This window comes from Alligator mississippiensis, chromosome 1 (assembly GCF_030867095.1).
Source record: "Alligator mississippiensis isolate rAllMis1 chromosome 1, rAllMis1, whole genome shotgun sequence".
In the NCBI taxonomy this organism is placed as follows: domain Eukaryota; kingdom Metazoa; phylum Chordata; order Crocodylia; family Alligatoridae; genus Alligator; species Alligator mississippiensis.
In genome coordinates, this window is record NC_081824.1 from 268,069,913 (window position 1) to 268,088,290 (window position 18,378).

The 18,378-nt window shown below is 46.5% G+C and overlaps 1 protein-coding gene across 2 annotated transcripts in view; it reads left to right on the forward strand.

Annotated features, from left to right (window-relative positions):
* The window catches only part of IGSF3 (immunoglobulin superfamily member 3), a 154,985-nt gene that overhangs the window by 35,927 nt on the left and 100,680 nt on the right, over nucleotides 1–18,378 (forward strand). For both annotated transcript variants that reach the window (XM_014599138.3, XM_019476284.2), the window contains exon 3: nucleotides 13,598–13,975. In XM_014599138.3, the coding sequence (XP_014454624.1) occupies nucleotides 13,598–13,975 (378 nt within the window). The remainder of the gene's footprint in view (nucleotides 1–13,597; nucleotides 13,976–18,378) is intronic.

The following is an 18,378-nucleotide window of genomic DNA, read 5'->3' on the forward strand; positions in this document are numbered from 1 at the left end:
TGAAACACTTGTCAGTGACAAAGCACTGTATTGTCAGAAATTGAAACCTCCCTATGGGGTTACATCCTGCATAGGACCAGTTGTCCATTTTCACCTTGCAAAGGGCCCTCTTCACGGCCCAGCATGACACACACTGGTCCACATTTTGTTGAAAGATGAAGTGTCAAAACAAATGTTACACACATCTAGTCCAGGATGTGGAGGAGTTAGAAGGCACCATCAGAACCAGCCCCTGAGGCCTAGTTTCTGCAGCTTTCTAGAGTCATCATCTTGACCTGGCTCAGCAGGAAACTGGCCAGGCAGATCGCACTCGCTTTGGTTGCTTGGTACAGTATAGAGAACATCAGTCTTGAGGCAGTCCAACTCCAGTATGCCAAAGTGAGTGCTGAGGGCAGCAAAGAGCATCTGCAGCTGGGGGCAGTCCAGGAGGATGTGGAAGAGATTTTGCTAACTCTGGTGGGTCTAAGTAGCAGATAAGGGTGCTCATGGCCAGGACCCCATGAAGCAGCTGCCATCAGAGGTTGCCAGTTCTCTTGGTGATGAGCAGCTTGTACAGGGTGTGCTAGGCTGAGCAGCCTTGCTCTGGTGGTGTTGCCTCTAGTTGCTGCCTCCAAGTCATGTCAGAGTGGGAGATGAAGAGACAGGCATGATGACATGCTTTGACTGTCCATGGGTACAATGCCTTCTGAGACAGGATCTCAAAACAGATCCACCCCTGCCTCCCCTCCCCCAGCTATTCTTGTGGAGGGCAGGGGACATCAGGGAACTGGGCCCACCATTTTCATCACTGTCCACAGCTGGAGAAATAGTTGGTGATGGAGGAAGCCTGTTGAGATAGAGAGCGAGCGTGTATGTGCGTATTGAGAGGTGTGTGGAGAGGAGCAGAGCACTGTCTGTAAAATGGGGGTGTGTGTGGCAGTTCTTTGCTGCTCTGTCACTCTTGCCTTTGTGATAGCCCCAGAGTGAGTTTCAGTCCTTCAGGAGAGGAGCGGGAGACTAAGTATGTTATGCACTTGGTGCTGGCACCTGCTGTGGATTATGTTTGCCCAGAGCATCTTTCAGAATAGGAAATAGACATTTTAGTTTAACTGCTCTTTAGCACTTGTCTGAATTGTCTTCATTACTGGAGACTTCCTGCCAGGTCCTGTGGTCTACTGCAGATGCTAATCTATAGTAGCCAAATCGAACGTATATCATTTTCCTCTTTCTCTGTCTGAACAATGGCAGGCACACACGGAATTGAGTGCTCTTTGTATAGGGGCAATAACCTCTGTCCAGTGACAATCCTGCAGACCCTAGAAATGCATGTTTTGACGTTAAAACTTATAAAGCTGTTTATGAGCAGGAATTATTTCTGATCCTAGCTTAGACTACACAGTAGTCAAAGTCTAGTCTGCAGACCAGATTGAACAGTGGAACAGTGCAGCCTGTGACTATACAGCCTCTAAAGGGACACCTGCAACTTGAAGGGCAAGGTTGGGGAGAAAGGGGGAATAAAAAAGCAAAAATCAGGTGGTAAACAACTTGCCAGTCTGCTTACTTTGTGCATTTAGAGCTGTGTGCTCACATTACAGTTTCTGCTAGATATTTGGGGTTGGTAGCTACACTTCTGAAGGCATTGTAACATTGACTCATTTTTATTGCCCAAGAAAGGGGATTTTCATTTAGGTTAGGGGTTAGGTTAGGCCTACGCTAAAGTCAAACGTGTCACTACAGCTCCTAAGGACATACTTGAGCTAGCTTTAAATGAGCTAGGCTGGAGAAAGAGCAGTAGCTCCAGGTTAACATCCCAAGCAGTTACCCAGCTTCAGTAGCTGGCACTGAACTCCAGGCTCTTATTGTTACCTGAGCTAGTAGTTTAAAGTTAGCTGGGTTATGTCTACACATGTGGCAGTCACCCTTACAATGTGTAGATGAAATTCACACCGTAGTGGCTAACTCTGCAGGGATTTAGTTTCAGAGGATGAGTACTCAGCCTTTTCTGAGAGCTGCTTCCGCACCCAAAACCACATCTGAAATGGATCTAGGAGGGCTTTGCACATCAGAGCGCAAGTGATTTATAAATGACTTTGCAGCCTAGATACTACTTTTGTCTTGACACAGTCCCCTTGCACAGGAGCTGTAACTCTCCTGACCTATGAGGAAGGCTTGGACACCTGTAGGCCTGGTTTAGAGCAGAGAGGTTGGAATTGTGATTCTGCTATTCCTTACTCCCATCTGCCATGTGTCCTTTGTCTGAGTCCCAGGACTATGCTCCCTGTATGTCTGCTCTTCTTTCACTTCTCTGTTGGCCCTTTTTTTCTGAAAGGAGATGCTAAGAGATGGGGCAACCATGCAAATGTGTTTAAAATCTGGATGTTTCTGTGAAGATGGGCCTTCATACATTTGAGGGAGTGGTGGGACACTTTTTCACTGCTGTTGGATCCATCACCTTTTGAAAGACCAGATGCACAAACCTATTATTTGTTATTAATATTAGAGTAGTTCTTGGCTCTTGCTACCTCTTCTATACCCATCCTCGTATTGTCAGTAAATTATATTAGATTTGCAATTAAAAGCCAGCTGTGCCAATGGAATACCAGCCAAGTGCCAGTCCTAACTGTCCCATATAGTTTCCAGAACAAAACAGAAACTGCTTCTATGAGCTCCCCCCTTAATTTGAGAGGAATGAAAGTGCTTGAAGTGTCATCTCATCGTATTTACTACTTATTCTTAAAATAAAAAAATACATTTAGAAAGGTAACTCTTCCCATGAAAATGATACCTCATCTCCAAACTCATTTTGTTTCAGACGTACACAGTTATTACCTTATAATAATAAGGTAATATTACCTGCTTGCATTTTCCCTGAAGTGTCAATATAGGTAGTAATGTCTGCACAGCCTGTACTTAAAGTTGCCAAACAGTTTATATTTTAAGACCCCGTTTTCTATTGCTTAGATCCAGTCAAACTTTAACCATTTGAGCTAAAATCTTCCATAGACAGAATCTTCCGTCTTTGCCTCAGGCTGCATTTTTAAGGTAGTTTTGGGGGAGGGAGAGGGGACCCAGCAGTTTCTGAGAACTAGGCATAGGGGAAATATTGGTTTGCTCCAGTTAAAAGAATAAAACTGAAAGGCTCTGGCACCCTATGTTTTAGAGCAGGGACTTGAAATTTGGCTGGAGGGGAAGGAGAAGTGGGGATGTATTTCTTGATGTCTCTACAAGCCATCCAACTTTGCCTGAATGATAAGACTTGGAATATCACAGTTTGTATATACTAAATAGGGGGCTTATTGAGGGCTGGCAGAGAATTTCTGTCCTTTTTGTCTATATTGAGCCTCCTCTATTAGTGTGCAAACCAGTGACACAGTCTAGTACAGGGCTGAGCAGGAAATTTCCTGCTGTTGCTCCTCATGGCACTTGGGGGTTGCTATGGATCTGGGTACTAAGGTTACATAGGCAGTGTGGATGAAGAGGTGGAAGCAGGCTGGAATATGCATGGGTGAGGAACAGGGTAGAGGAAAGGGGGAAAAGTGTGGAATGGGCTAGGGTATGGGACAGCTGGAATGGAAGAAGGGATGGGGAGGGGAAGAATGGGCTAGGGAAGGAAGGTTGCCACTGTCACAGGGGGAGTAGATGCCAATGTAGAGCAAGAAGTGTTTTTAACCACAAGGCAGTACTTTTATTCCGAACCTGGAATGGAGCTTGGGATTCCTGTGTTGTCAGTATGTATTGGAAACACAGGGAGACTGCTCCATGGGGAAGATGGGCTTCTTCTGCTACTAGATACTTCTCTAGTTTAAGTGGCAGAGATCTAAAGGTCTCAACCCTGCTGGGGAACCTTATGAGGATCAATTTGGTTCCAGGTGATAAAATGTACTTGCTTTTAAAAGCCCTAGGAAGTGTATTTTAATGCAAACAAGCAAAAAACTGCAGCGAAAAGACGTTCTCAAGGTTGCAAAGTCAAACACTCAAAAGTCGGGAAATGCTAGAATGAAGATTGCTTATACTGTCTTAATTAAGTCTGCTGTGTGCATGCGTTCTGATACAGTTTTTAATTGTATGATTGCATACTATTTTTTTCTCCCCCTGCAGACTTTTGATGCTGCAATTCTTAGGGCATGAAATCATAGAACTTTGTTCTCCTTTCTCAAAGAAATTCCTCGCTACAAGGGGAATAGCTCCCATTATGTTTGCAAGTCCCTCCAGCTCCACAGAAAAGGACATATCTGTATCTCATGAGCAGGGATCTGTTTTTTTTTCTGTTTCCCATGGGAAAATGGAGAAAAATGCAGATTTCCCCCTTTACCCAAGGAAAACGTGGGTTTCTCATTTTAAGGGAGAAACCTGCAGATTTTCACATTTGCAAAGAGCTCTGTGCAGGGTGGCAGAGTTCCAGCCTAGAAGGGGCTGGGGTAGAGCGGGAGGAGGGCAGTCAAGCAGGGGGGTGCCATGTGCAAGTATATGGGTCATCCCCTACTGTCCCCTGCTGTCTAGGGGTGAGGGAACTGAGGCCCCCATAGGGAGAGAGGGAGTGAGTTCAGCAGGGCTGGGGCTGCTGCCTAGTGGGGCTTGGGGCCTAGGGCTAGAATGTGTGGCTGGAGGGCCCTGGTGGGGAGCAGGACACAACTGCGTGTGGTCCCTGCTGCTGCACGCACTTCCAGGGGGACATGAGGGGCACTTGCCCCCCCCCAGATCTGTGCACAGGGCAGGGGTTGGGGTGGGCACAGGTTGCCTGTTGCAGGGTTGGGCTCCCCACCCTGTTGCTCTTCCCTGGTGTCCTCTGCAGCCCAGCGAGTGCAACCTGGCGCTGCAAGGTAGAGTGGGGCCACATAGGGAAGCTCATTGACTCTGAGCTCTGCACTGCCTTGGCAAGGCATCCCCTGCGCATGCGGCAGCAGGAAGGGGCACAACTCCGCACCACTGTCCCTGCTGCTGCCGCACAGGCAGGGGATGCCTTGCCTGGACAGTGTGGAGCTTGCAGTGGCAAGGAGCTTTCTGCACGGCCCCACTCTGCGCTGCGGCACCAGGTTGCACCCACTGGGCTGCGTAGACCTTGGGGGAGGGCAGCAGGACAGGGAGCTCAAGCCACATTGGGCAGCCCCCTGCACAGAACTGGGGGGCCTGGATCCCACCTGCCTCCCTGGGAGTGTGTGCAGTGGGAGGGAGCCAGCCCCCTCTGGGCCTGCAGTGGGCAGGCAGCAGGACAGGGGTGACCCAGGCTCCGCTCTGCTGCAGCAGCCACCACCTCCTGAGGGTGGCAGCTGGGGCTTGGCCACTGCTGTGAAGGGGGGGCGGGGGACAGGAGGATGTGGATCTTGGTCTCTGGCCCCATAGCTTTGGCAGCTTGGGGCCCCCTCCAGCAGGGCTGGGGAGCAGAGGGCTGACGGTGGGGAGCAAGGGGCACAAACAGGGCTGGGGGGACTGTGGGGGGGAGGAGGAAGTGAGGGGCACCAGCAGGGCCAGGGGGCTGTGGGGTGGAGTGAGAGACACCAGCAGGGCTGGGGGGTTGTGAGGGCGGGAATGAGGGGCACTAGCAGGGCTGGGAGGCTGTGGCTTGGGTGTGAGGCGCCTGGACCTGCGTTCTGTGAGCTAAGGGGGCAGGGGGGGGCTCTGATTTTCCATGATAAAACCCCCAAATCAAATACCAAAATTTATAGGTATTTAAGATTTATTTCATTATAGTGACAGAATATAATATTGAAGAGCCATTTGCCCTAATCTTTCAAAACTCGTGGCTATCAGGAGAGGTCTTGGATGATTGGAAAAGGGAAACCATAGTGCCCATATTTAAGAAAGGGAAAAAGGAGGTTCCAGGGAACTACAGACCAGTCAGCTTCACCTGGTCCCTGGAAAAATCTTGGAGCAGATCCTCAGGGAATCCATTTCAAAGCACTTGGAGAAGAAGCTGATTAGGAACAGTCCGCATGGATTCACCAGGAGCAAGTCATGCCTGACCAACCTGATTGCTTTTTACGTTAAGATGACTGGCTCTGTGGATGTGGGAAGACCAGCGGACATAATATACCTAGATTTTAGCAAGGCGTTTACAGTCTCCCACAACATTCTCACATGCAAGCTAAGGAAATGCGGGCTGGATGAATGGACCGTGAAGTGGATAGAAAACTGGCTGGAACATCAGGCTCGGAGGGTAGTAATCAATGGTTCAATGTCTAATTGGCAGCCAGTATCAAATGGAGTGCCCCAGGGGTTGGTCCTGGGGCCAGTTTTGTTCAATATCTTCATCAACAACCTGGAAGATGGCAAAGAGTGCACCCTCAGCAAGTTTTCAGATGACACCAAGCTTGGGGGAGTAGTAGATACATTGGAGGGTAGGGTTAGGATCCAGAGTGACCTAGACAAATTGGAGGATTGGGCCAAAAGAAATCTCATGAGGTTCAACAGGGATAAGTACAAAGTCCTGCACTTCGGACAGAGCAATCCCATGCACCAGTGTGGGCTGGAGGCTGACTGGCTGGGCAGCAGCTCTGCAGAAAAGGACCTGGGGGGTTACAGTGGACAGTAAGTTGAATAAGAGCCCACACTGTACCCTTGTTGCAAAGAAGGCTAATGGCATACTGGGCTGCATTGGTAGGTGTGTTACCAGCAGGTCCAGGGAGGTGATTCTTCCCCTCTATTCAGCACTGGTGAGAACACGTCTGGAGTACTGTTCAGTTTTGGGCCACCCACTACAGAAAGGATGTGGACAAATTGGAGAGAGTTCAGCAAAGGGCAACAGAAATGATTGAGGGGCTGGGGCACATGACTTATGAGGAGAGGCTGAGGGAACTGTGCTTATTTAGTTTGGAGAAGAGAAGACTGAGGGGATTTAATAGCAGCTTTCAACTACCTGAAGGGGAGCGGGGCTTGAAAGAGGATGGAGCTAGACTGTTCTTAGCAGTGGCAGATGTCAGAACAAGGAGTAATGGTCTCAAGTTGCAGCAAGGGAAGTTTAGGTTAGCTATTAGGAAGAATTTTCTCACCAGGAGGGTGGTGAAGCACTGAACAGGTTACCCAGAGACGTAGTGGAATCTCCATCCTTGGAGGTTTTCAAGACCAGGCGAGACCAAGCCTTGGCAGGGATGATCTAGTTGGGGCTGGTCCTGTCTTGAGTAAGGGGTTGGGCTAGAGGACTTCCTGAGGTCCCTTCTAACCTTCATTTTCTATGATTCTATGATTAAGGCACTGGTAGGCTTCCAAACTGCTTTAAATTTGTAAATATATTGAGAAAACATTATGTTCAACTGATACCTATATATATATATATATATATATATATATATATAGTGGCCTTTCATTTTAATCATGGATTGGGGGGGGGGGGGGTTATCAGAGAACGTGTGTGTTTTGTTTTTGTTTTGTTTTGTTAATTTTTTTGTGTTTTGTTTTGTTTTGTTTTGTTTATCAGAGAATTTGCAATTCTTTTTTTTTAATTGGGGAAAACCAGGATCTCTGCTCATGAGGCAGTGTAACATGCCACCCCACCACTGGAACAAAGATGTTGGCATGATAAACAGCATAAGAACCTTCGCGATGGTCTGTCCTGTCTCTGTGAGCTTCAGATATACTAATTTTTCCTTTCCTCCCCTTAAATCACTTTCTTTCATAAAAACGAAAAAGAAACATAATTTGGAGCATCAGTGAGCTGAGCTCAAGTTAATAATTTGAATCGCTCTCCATCTGTTCAGTTGCATGGCCTGATGGATGTGCTGAGCCATTTTTCACAATTTGTTTTAGAGCTGGTGAGAACAGTCTCTCTTGGCTTCAATCCAAGATTTCCATTGGGAAAACTTCATCTCTGGACTCTGATGCCCAGAGGAAGGGGACTGATAGAGTGTGTTCTCCGATGACAGACTGCCTCTTTCACCTCAGTCCTTTATTTTTGAAGGAATGCGGTCTCCTCTAGAATTGAATGTTATGATTAAAAAAAAACAAACCCACAAAATCAAACACGATTATTCTGCAACTGCTTTAAATCAGCTTATTGCTGTTTTATGATCACAAGTAAACAGTAAGAGGAGCGAGGGTGATTGGTTGCCCATGCTGCTGGAAAAGCAGTAACAGCTGAGCACCCCCTGTGGTCTCCAAACTCTAGAGCCTTTTGTTGTAGCAGCCAGTAAGAAAGAAAAGTATAATTTGGAGGCTCTCACCACTGGCCTGTGAAGGTTCTGCTGGTATCAAGCTATGAGCCCAAAGGTTACTTGTAATCCATATAGCATATGGTGGATTTCAGTTACCTTTTCTTTATCTTGTATGCTGGGGTGTAACTGACAAGGGATCACATGTGAAATTAAGAAAGAGAGCAAGGAAAATGTAGGTTCCTTACTGAATAAGGAAGTGATGCTAATAATGAATAATGCAGAGAAGGCAAAAGTGTTTTTAATGCCTTTCTATTTCAGCCTTCACAAGAAAAAGGTCAACTCTTCAATGATCAGCACACTTAGCAGCCAAGCTAGGGAGTAGATACTTGGCCTAAAATAGAGAAAGAATAGGTTAAAGATTACTTGTATGTCTTCAGATCATCAAGGCATCATGGGATTCATCCAAGATTACTCAAGAATGGATGAAATTCAATAAAGACAAATACAAAACATTGCATTTAGGAAAGAGCAATCAAATGCACAAATACAAAATGGGGAGTGGCTGACTCAGCTGCAGTACTTCAGAAAAGGACGTGGGGGTTATATTAGATCACAAGCTACATATGAGTCAACATTGTGCTATTGTTGCAGAGAAAAAAAGAACAAAACCCTAATAGTATATTGGGATGTATTAACAGGAGTGCCGTACATGAGTCATAGGAAGTGATTCTTCAGCTCCAGTGGTTTTCAACCTTTCAAGACTCAAGGCACCCCTCCTTAGACTTGAGGAATTGCTTGGGGCTACCATGTGCTCCATCCCTCAGACTGGAATGGGGGAGGAGCCGCAGCTAACAGTAAGCGGCAGGGGTGGACAGAGGCAGCAGGGGCAAGTGCCAGGGGTGCAAAGGCTGTGAGGGGGAGTGGGGAAGCAGGCAGAAAGGGGCCAGGCAGCTGCTGCAGCTCTAAATCTGACCCTGACCCTGTCCCTGCCCTTGGATTAGGGCAGGAGTTGGAGCCACAGCAGCCATTTGCCCCTATCTTCACCTTGTACTCAAATCCAAGATGGGAGGGGGGGCTTTTTTCTCTCATGTTCACTGTGGAGAAGGGGAAAACCTCGTCTTGGATTCTAGTAAATATGGTACTGTAGAGAATAAAAATACACAGGTTGTTATAAAGACAGTGGTGATCAATTGTTCTCTGTGCTCACAGAGGATAGGACAAAAAGTACTTTATCTGGTGTAGTTTCGACTACATTGATCCCATCCTGATGGGCTAGCTCCCCACCTGAAATTCCTTTTAGCCTTATTTATGTGATTCCTCATCCCACTATTCCATGGAGCTGAGGATGGCATCCCAAGTTAAGGATAACAAAAAATTGTTTTTCAGGTATATAGGAAGTAAAAGAAAGGCCCAGGGCAGAATAGGACTGCTACTGAATGGGCAAAAGTAATTGGTGACAGACAGGGGGGATAAGGCTGAACTCCTCAATGAGTTCTTTGCCTCAGTGTTCCTAAACGAGGGGCAAGACAAGTCTCTCACTGGGATTGTAGAGAGGCAGCAGCAGGGCACCAGACTACCATGCATTGACCCTGAGATACTGCAGAGTCACTTGGAAGAACTGGACGCATTTAAGTCAGCAGGCCCGGATGAGCTTCATTCGAGGGTCCTGAAGGCTGATGTCATTGCACACCCACTGGCAAGAATATTTGAACACTCGTGGTGCACAGGCCAGGTCCTGGAGGACTGGCAAAGTGCCAATGTGGTCCCTATTTTCAAGAAGGGGAGGAAGGAGGATCCAGGCAACTATAGGCCAGTCAGTCTCACATCCATCCTTGGCAAAGTCTTTGAAAAGATTATTAAGGCTCATATATGTGACAGCCCAGCAGGAAAAATTATGCTGAGGGAAAACCAGCACGGGTTCGTAGCAGGTAGATCATGCCTGACTAATCTAGTCTCTTTTTATGACCACGTTACAAAACACCTGGACGCAGAAGTAGGGGTTGACATTGTCTACTTAGACTTCAGGAAGGCCTTCGATACGGTATCCCACCCCATGCTGGTGAACAAGTTAAGAGGCTGTGACTTGGATGACTACACAGTCCGGTGGGTGGCGAATTGGCTAGAGGGTCGCACCCAGAGAGTCGTGGTGGATGGGTCGGTTTCGACCTGGAAGGACGTGGGCAGTGGGGTCCTGCAGGGCTCGGTCCTTGGACCGATACTCTTCAATGTCTTCATCAGTGACTTGGACGAGGGAGTGAAGTGTACACTGTCCAGGTTTGTGGATGATACAAAACAGTGGGGAGAAGTGGACACACCGGAGGGCAGGGAACAACTACAAGCAGACCTGGACAGGTTGGACATGTGGGCGGAAAACAACAGAATGCAATTCAACAAGGAGAAATGCAAAGTGCTGCACCTAGGGAGGAAAAATGTCCAGCACACCTACAGCCTAGGAAATGACCTGCTTGGAGGCACGGAAGTGGAAAGGGATCTTGGAGTCCTAGTGGACTCCAAGATGAACATGAGTCGTCAGTGTGATGAAGTCATCAGAAAAGCTAACTGCACTTTATCATGCATCAGCAGGTGCATGACGAACAGAACCAAGGAGGTGATACTTCCCCTCTATCGGGCGCTGGTCAGACCGCAGTTGGAGTACCGCGTGCAATTTTGGGCGCTACACTTCAAGAGGGATGTGGATAACCTGGAGAGGGTCCAGAGAAGGGCCACTCGTATGGTTAAGGGCTTGCAGGCCAAGCCCTATGAGGAGAGACTGGGGCACCTGGACCTCTTCAGCCTCCGCAAGAGAAGGTTGAGAGACGACCTTGTGGCTGCCTATAAATTCATCATGGGGGCGCAGAAGGGAATTGGTGAGGCTCTGCTCACCAAGGCGCCCCTGGGGGTCACAAGAAATAATGACCACAAGCTAGCAGAGAGCAGATTTAGACTGGACATTAGGAGGAACTTCTTCATGTTAGAGTGGCCAAAATCTGGAATGCGCTCCCAAGGGAGGTGGTGCTCTCCCCTACCCTGGGGGTCTTCAAGAGGAGGTTAGATGGGCATCTGGCTGGGGTCATCTGAACCCAGCACTCTTTCCTGCCTATGCAGGGGGTCGGATCATCATCTTTTGAGGTCCCTTCTGACTCTAACATCTATGAATCTATTCAAAGTTGCATCTGATTTATGCAATAAGAGATGACAGGCCTTTGTGTGTGACATTTGCTGTTTTGTCACTTAGCTGGGTATTTCATAGATTTCATAGACATTAGGGCTGGAAGGGACCCCGGAGGATCATTGAGTCCAGTCCCCTGCCCCAGCGGCAGGAAGTCAGCAGGGATCATAGGATCCCAGCAAGATAAGCATCCAAAAGTGTCTTGAAGGCGTTCATAGTGGGTGCTTGAACCACCTCCGGCGGCAGTCTATTCCAGACCTTGGGGGCTCAGACAGTACAGAAGTTCTTCCTTATGTCCAGCCTGAATCGGTCGCAGCGGAGTTTGTGACCATTCGATCTTGTCATCCCTTGGGGCGCTCTGGTGAACAGACGTTCCCCCAGATCCTGGTGAACAACCCTAACAAACTTATAGACGGCCACCAGATCACCCCTGAGCCTGCGCTTTTCCAGGGTATTTAACCCACTAATATGCAAAGGATATTAAAAATCACTGCTGAAAACTGGATATTCTCCATGCTTTGTCTGCAGTGGTAAGAGGAAGGGATTGGAAAAGGTACATTGGGTTTGGGGAAGGAGGGACGAAGTCCTGTATTCTGTGACTGTATGGGCATTTAACAGCTTTCTTTGCGGAGATGAAGTGAAGAGGTAGCCACGAGATTTGCTGTTATATAACCCAGAAGCCCAAGGGAGTAGAGGGAAAGAAGCTCCTAAATATTGTAATGGGTTCTGTGCTGGCACATGACAGTAGAATAGCAGAAGTCTGGGTGCAAAAAGGCAGAGACTCAGAAGTGAAAATTGCATCGTTCTTGTCCTTCTCTTTTGTTTGTGCTTCCTCTGGGTTGCTTTTCAGCATGACAGAATGTTACCTGGGTTCTGTGGAGAGGTTTTCAAGCCATCCTAATGTTTTCTGACAGCAACATGGTCATCTGAGAGCTCTGGAGACCAGAGAGCTGGGAGGAAGAGGGATAGCTAGTTTTAGCTAATGAGTTGTGTCAGATGTGCTTTCATTTACTAATCTTTAGGCATTAAAACAGTAACTACTCTTTAATCACATTGCCTCAGCCCCTCTCTCTCCCGCACATGCTTTTCTTTTGTGCATCCTGGTGGTGTGTAGTTTTAAACTGGCCAATTTTCCATGTGGGATGCTAAAAGTGTGAAATAGTTCTCACTGCATTTGCCTTGTTCTTTACAGCTATTACCATGCTGTTCGTTCAAAGAAGAAATGATTTGTTTCAAAATGCTCAAATACCATAGTCAGTCATTAAACTACCTGCCATTCCAGCAGCATTTGGGACAAGGAATACAAATAATCGAATGGCAAAGAGAACCTCTCTTCTGGCTTCCTCACTGTCTCTCAAGCAGTTGTATTTTTAGGTGCTTATTACTGTGCTATCAAGTACTGTACTGTTGTTTCTTCTCTCTGTGCCACCCTTCTATTTAAAGGGACATAGCCAAGATAAAAAAAATAGACCGTAAAAAAAACTCCTTATGATTCTTAAATATTTCCATTTGACATGTCTAATCATGCCTAGTCACCTTTTTTGGTTTTGACCTTACTTGGACAGTGAATTTGGCTTATTCAGCTTCACTTTCAGGCCTTACTTCCTATTTTAATAGGATCGTGCTTTTGTGTCTGGCTCCTTATGGGAAAAGAACTTAATACATATCGAAACCTCTTTTCATGTAGCTCCTTTTAAGATGCTTTCCTTTGGTCAGCATCTCCTGAAGCAGCTGGGAGGTAGCTATGATAGAGCTCTATGTGCTGTGGTTTAGGCTCTTGATACCTAAGTCACTAATGGCTTACAGGGTGCAGCTGTACAACGACAGGCAGCTGAGAGTGGGGGAGGTTAAAGCAGTGCTAATCAAGGTCTTGTGGCACCCTGAGGTGACATGAGATCTGTTTAAGGGTGCTGTGTGCTGCTCTGTGTAGCTAGGTGTGCAAACATTTACACTTGAGTCACAAGACAAACCCAGGGATTTCAAATAGGAATCTAGAGTGTCAAAACATTCTGGCTGTTGTGGTCTTTCAGAGCAATTTGCAACAGAAGAATTGCTAAAAAGGTTGAGAACCACTGAGTTAGAGCTAGAGCACTGCCTACTGACTGTCTGCCAGGATACCTGGGCCCTATTCCCAGACCAGCTTCTGGCTCTTGTTCTAACCTTGGGCAAGTCACTCTTCATACTCAGCCTGCCTGTCTACTTGGTGAGAGTGATTTCGGAGTATCTCATAAGGCAGTCATGAGAACTGAATGATATTGGAGAGAAAGGTGCCCTCTGCATGTGTAAAATAATACTTATTAAGTAGCGAAGTCTGCAAAATGCTTATGCTTTTCTAAAGTAACTTTTGCCTTTCCCATTTTTGCAGGCATGGCCTTAGCACAGCGCCAGGTCACTGTCCAGAAGGGCCCCCTGTACCGCACCGAGGGTTCCCACATCACTCTCTGGTGCAAGGTCAGCGGCTATCAGGGACCTTCAGAGCAGAATTTCCAGTGGTCCATTTACCTGCCCTCTGCCCCAGAGCGGGAAGTGCAGATCGTCAGCACCATGGACCCCTCCTTCCCTTATGCCATCTATACACAGCGTGTCCGCAACAGGGAGATCTATGTGGAGAGGGCTCAAGGAGACTCCGTCTTGCTGCACATCACCGAGCTCCAGGACCGGGATGCTGGCGAGTATGAGTGCCACACGCCCAACACTGATGAGAGGTACTTTGGGAGCTACAGTGCCAAGATGGACCTTGTGGGTAAGATGTCTGCTTTAACTTGGCTACCTGGAACCCCGCTCACTGGATACTGGGTTTCTCCTGAACTGAATGTGCTAGAATTCAGTAAGGCCCTTGCGTTGAATTTTCCATGCAAACTGTCACAGTAGTCTTTAATAACGAAAAAATACAAGAGAGCAGACAGCATGGAGCCCAAAACAGTAGTGCAGAGACAAACCAGAATAAAATAAATGTCCAGTGAAAAGGCCAATAAGAGAGGAGGAACCAAGAGTTTGAAGTCTCAGCTGACAGTAAGACAGACATGGTGTTGATTTACACATAATGGCAGGAAGGTTGTTCCAGATAGCAGAAGCTGCAGAGGGGAGAGCTTTCATGTCAGAGGTGGCAAGAAAGTGCGTCAAAAAAGGGAGGAAGCAATTGCTAAATGAGCAAAAAAAAGTGATTAGAGAGGCAGGGTCTGAAGCAGAAGGTGATGTTGAGATGGATGTGGTGGTGCCTGGGCTCCTTGTGGATGACCATGGCAGCAATGAATTTTCCTCTGAACCAGAAGAATCCAAAAGAGTAGTTGTATTTATTTATAATCTTTTTGGTCCATTGCTTGATGTTTCCTTGCACCTTTCAGACAAAAAATTCCTGAGATTTTTTTCCCCCAAATAGAAGCTAGTAAAGCTTCAGAACATCCCTGTCAGGTTTGGACTGGCATTATCCCAATTTAACAGGTGAGAAAACCACGGCATCAAATTTAAAGGCTTCTCTACATAGGGAGGCGATTAGGAAATAAGCACGGGTGTGAGTTTAAAATCAATGGCTAATCTGCAGTAGCTCCCCAGGTGGATGCCCTGAATCCTCACTAAGTTTGCCTTTTTGCAGTTGAGCTTAGCCTTCTTTGGATGTGTCCAGTTGGAAAGCTATTGCAAAGCATTTCCTGGCATATAAAAGCCATGCATATCTTGTAGACCTGGTCCCAAGTGACTTCTTGAGCCATTTAGTTAATCTCTTTATTTTTATTTTTTTTAGAGCTGGCAGTAGAAACCAGAGTGCAGGACTCTCCAAGTCACAGTCTTTAATCCGTTTCTTATACTCCTTCCCTTATATAATGAATAGTAGGGTAACAGAACTGGTGGGCTGAGGTGGAAAGAGATTTGAACTTTTCCTGCCCATGGTGTAGGCTACGTTAGGAGCAGGTGGTGTGATATAGTCTGACAAGCTGCAAGAAACGAGGATTGAGGAAACCTGCGTTCTCTTTCTGCCTCTTCCCATCATGCACTGTGACCTTGGGTGAGCATTTATATGCTGTGTGCCAGGCTTCCCATCTGTGAAATGAGGATAACAGAGACTTGGCTCATGGGAGTGTTTTGACTTAATCTTTCTGAGGTCCTATGCTGAAAGATACAGTAAAATGACAAAGCTTTATTGCTGACTCATTGCATGATCCCCTAAATGCATAGCATGGCATTTTAGAAGAGTCCATCTGTGAAGATCAGCTGCTTGGCACTAGTATTAGGGAAATAATAGTGATACCCAACTCTCATGGTGCATGTTCAGCTTATGTGATCATGAAGATGCTTCTTCCATGGGCCTGTGTCTTCTTTCAAGCTAAAATTCAGAGGACAGTGTTAAACAGTGTATTCAGGAGAGACCTTGAAAGTTGTTCTCATTGGAAAATATTCTTCAGTCCACACTTTGTATCTTTTGTTGTTTCCTGAATTCTTGTAGGATACTTAAAAGCAACCAAAAATCATATTTCATTCTGTCCAAACTCCCTGATGTGTATTCCTCACCAGAAGTCTCAATTCTCTGTCATCATAATTATTATGGTTTCTTTACAAGGAGACATCACACATACAAGGTTCTGACTTGAAAGGAAGCAGGAGCAGATGAGCTCCTGCAAAGCACAGATTTCCATTTTAAATGTGAACTGTCCCTAGAAACCCAAGTACTAAGGGAAGAGAAATGTAGCTGAAATGCATTCATTTTGTAAAAGGTTGTCCTCTTTCCCCAGGAGCAGCTGGCCTGCCCCTGACAATCCATCCTGCATTGCCTGACGGGATTTGACCTTGGGTTAACAAGCACTGGGCTCTGTTTCCATTTTGAATGCTGTTAAACAGTGATTGTTTTCCCCAGAGGGCAAGAGGGGATATATGTATGAATTGGCCATGAGTTCCCTTCCTGAAGGCCAATTGTGCAGCTCAGCAGGCTGAATGGAGCCATAGAAGGCAGGCAGGAAAGTAGTAGTGCATGTGGGACAATTGGCTCTTTTTTCTGCTTGGGAGTCAGAAATGGACACTATCACTTTCAGTCGCAGGTCATCAGGGCGATGAGTTAGTGCTTCTAGGATTGTTAAGTGCAGGTCAGCAGCTTGAATAGTGGGTAGTCAGTATTTTCCTGCAGGTGTTATAGGCTATCCTCGGTTGCTGGTCTAGAAAACTTTTCCTAACCTGCTTCTAGCACTATCCTATAAGTGTCTGCAAGCTGGTTCTTAAGTAGATGTTCTTTTTGAGCTGTATTTTGAGAACATGTACCTTGGGGCTTGTCATGGTAAGGGCAGTCAAGAATACGAATCCCAACTAACTTTTTAGAGGTTTAGTTAAACTGCATTAAACCCCTGCATGACTCTTTCTTGCAGAATTTCCTGTGGCCTTAATTTGCTTCAAAAGTGAATTTTCAGAAGTGAATTAAGCTAACTCAGATTAGGATCACTGTAATTCTGAATGGCATTGCTCATGCCTCTTTGGCAGTTTAACCCATCCATTTCAAAATTTGGATTAATTTTCCATTGTGCCCCCATGTTGATAATTCGTATGGGTCTTACTCTTTTAAAACACTCTACTTCTAGGGGCCAGATATTTTTCACAGGCAGGCCCTTGGAGAATGATTCCAGTCTGTACTGAATATATCTACACTGCCTAGTTAACCTGCTTTGTACTTGCGTTTTAGCCTTAAGCCCTCTACTGCCCACTGTAGCACCTCTGACTGAGTTTGGAGGTGCTGTGAGCCTGGACTCTTATTTACCCAGCTGGGAGGCTGGGATACAATTAGTTCAACTTGGGCCCAAACCCACCCACTTTATAGGGAGTTCACAGGAAATATTACCAAAAGGCTGATAGCCCACCAGTGCCCCTCCAATAACTACCCAGAGCAAAGGACAGTTACATTCTTCTATATCTTTCTCATCCAGTTGACTGGGCACAAAGAACTAAGGCATAGGTCCCCAGGCACATCTCCGGCTATTGCAGAAGGAGCGAAGGGACAACAGCAAAGAACACTGGTTTTGCAGTGGGCTTTTTCACAGCTGGGCCAGACCATTCAGTTGCGGTAACTGGGTGGTGTAGACATAGCCTCCAATGTGCCTTAGCACTCAGTCATGGCTGTAATTCTTAGAGCAGCAGTTGGAGCATGTCTTCATAGCACAGTTAACCTGGACTCTTGGATCTTTCTTGCAAACAAACCTCTTGCCCAAGTCTGATTCTTTAAATCTGGCCCACTGGCCTGGCTGGTGGCATGGGCTAAAATCTGAGCTGTGCTTTCACTGATGCTAGTGACCCACCACTTGCGTGTGTACTCCACTAATTTACTTGGGTACTAGTGCCAAAAGCTACAAGAGTTGATTGCAAGAGTCCTAGTGTCTCATAGGACTTCGCCACCTCTCATCTGTCTGAAAGGTTTGGTTTTGTCTGCCCTGCAACTTGCTTCTTGTGATATTGGGCTCAAGGTCAAGCAAGCACCTATAGGACTAGATATTTCAGTGATTTCTGCAAAGGAGAAGAGTGAAATACAGTATCATCACAGATCGAGGCAGAGACTATTTTCAGAGCAGCTTTCTTAGTTACCTCTGGGCAGGAATAGAAGAGTTAGCAGATAACCATGCTGTCAAGTGGAAAATGCTGGAGCACCTGGATTCACCCTAGACATGCCTGAAGACAGAGCAGAATGAGGAAGAAGGCTGGGGGGAAAGAGAGAGATCTTCTCCTCTAAAATAGTCATCTCCACTGTTCTGCTAGCTAGTGTGAAGAGAATCCCCTCTGAGCTGAGGGAACTCCCTCTGAGTCAGGCCAGTGACTCTCTGGGGATGGGAGGGGTATTGCTTCTAGTTTTCTGGAACTGAGGATTCTAACAAGGCTTCTTAGTAGCATATGCGTGTGTCCTCTTCCCTTCATCCCACGCAGCAGTGAAGCACACTCAGTCAGGAAGAGCCGCTGAACTCTGAGTTAGTTATTGTTCTCATGTACTCAGTAGAATCAAACTTTTTTTTCCTTACTTCCACTTATGAATTTTTAAGTCCCTAATTAGGAACAGTGTCTTTTTTTTTTTTAGCAATGGTAAGGCTTAGCACAGTGATTCTCAACCTTTTTTGTACCAGGACCTATTTGTAAACATCGATGACCAGTCTCGGACCCAGTGCCCCCAGGCCCCTGTCTCCCAGT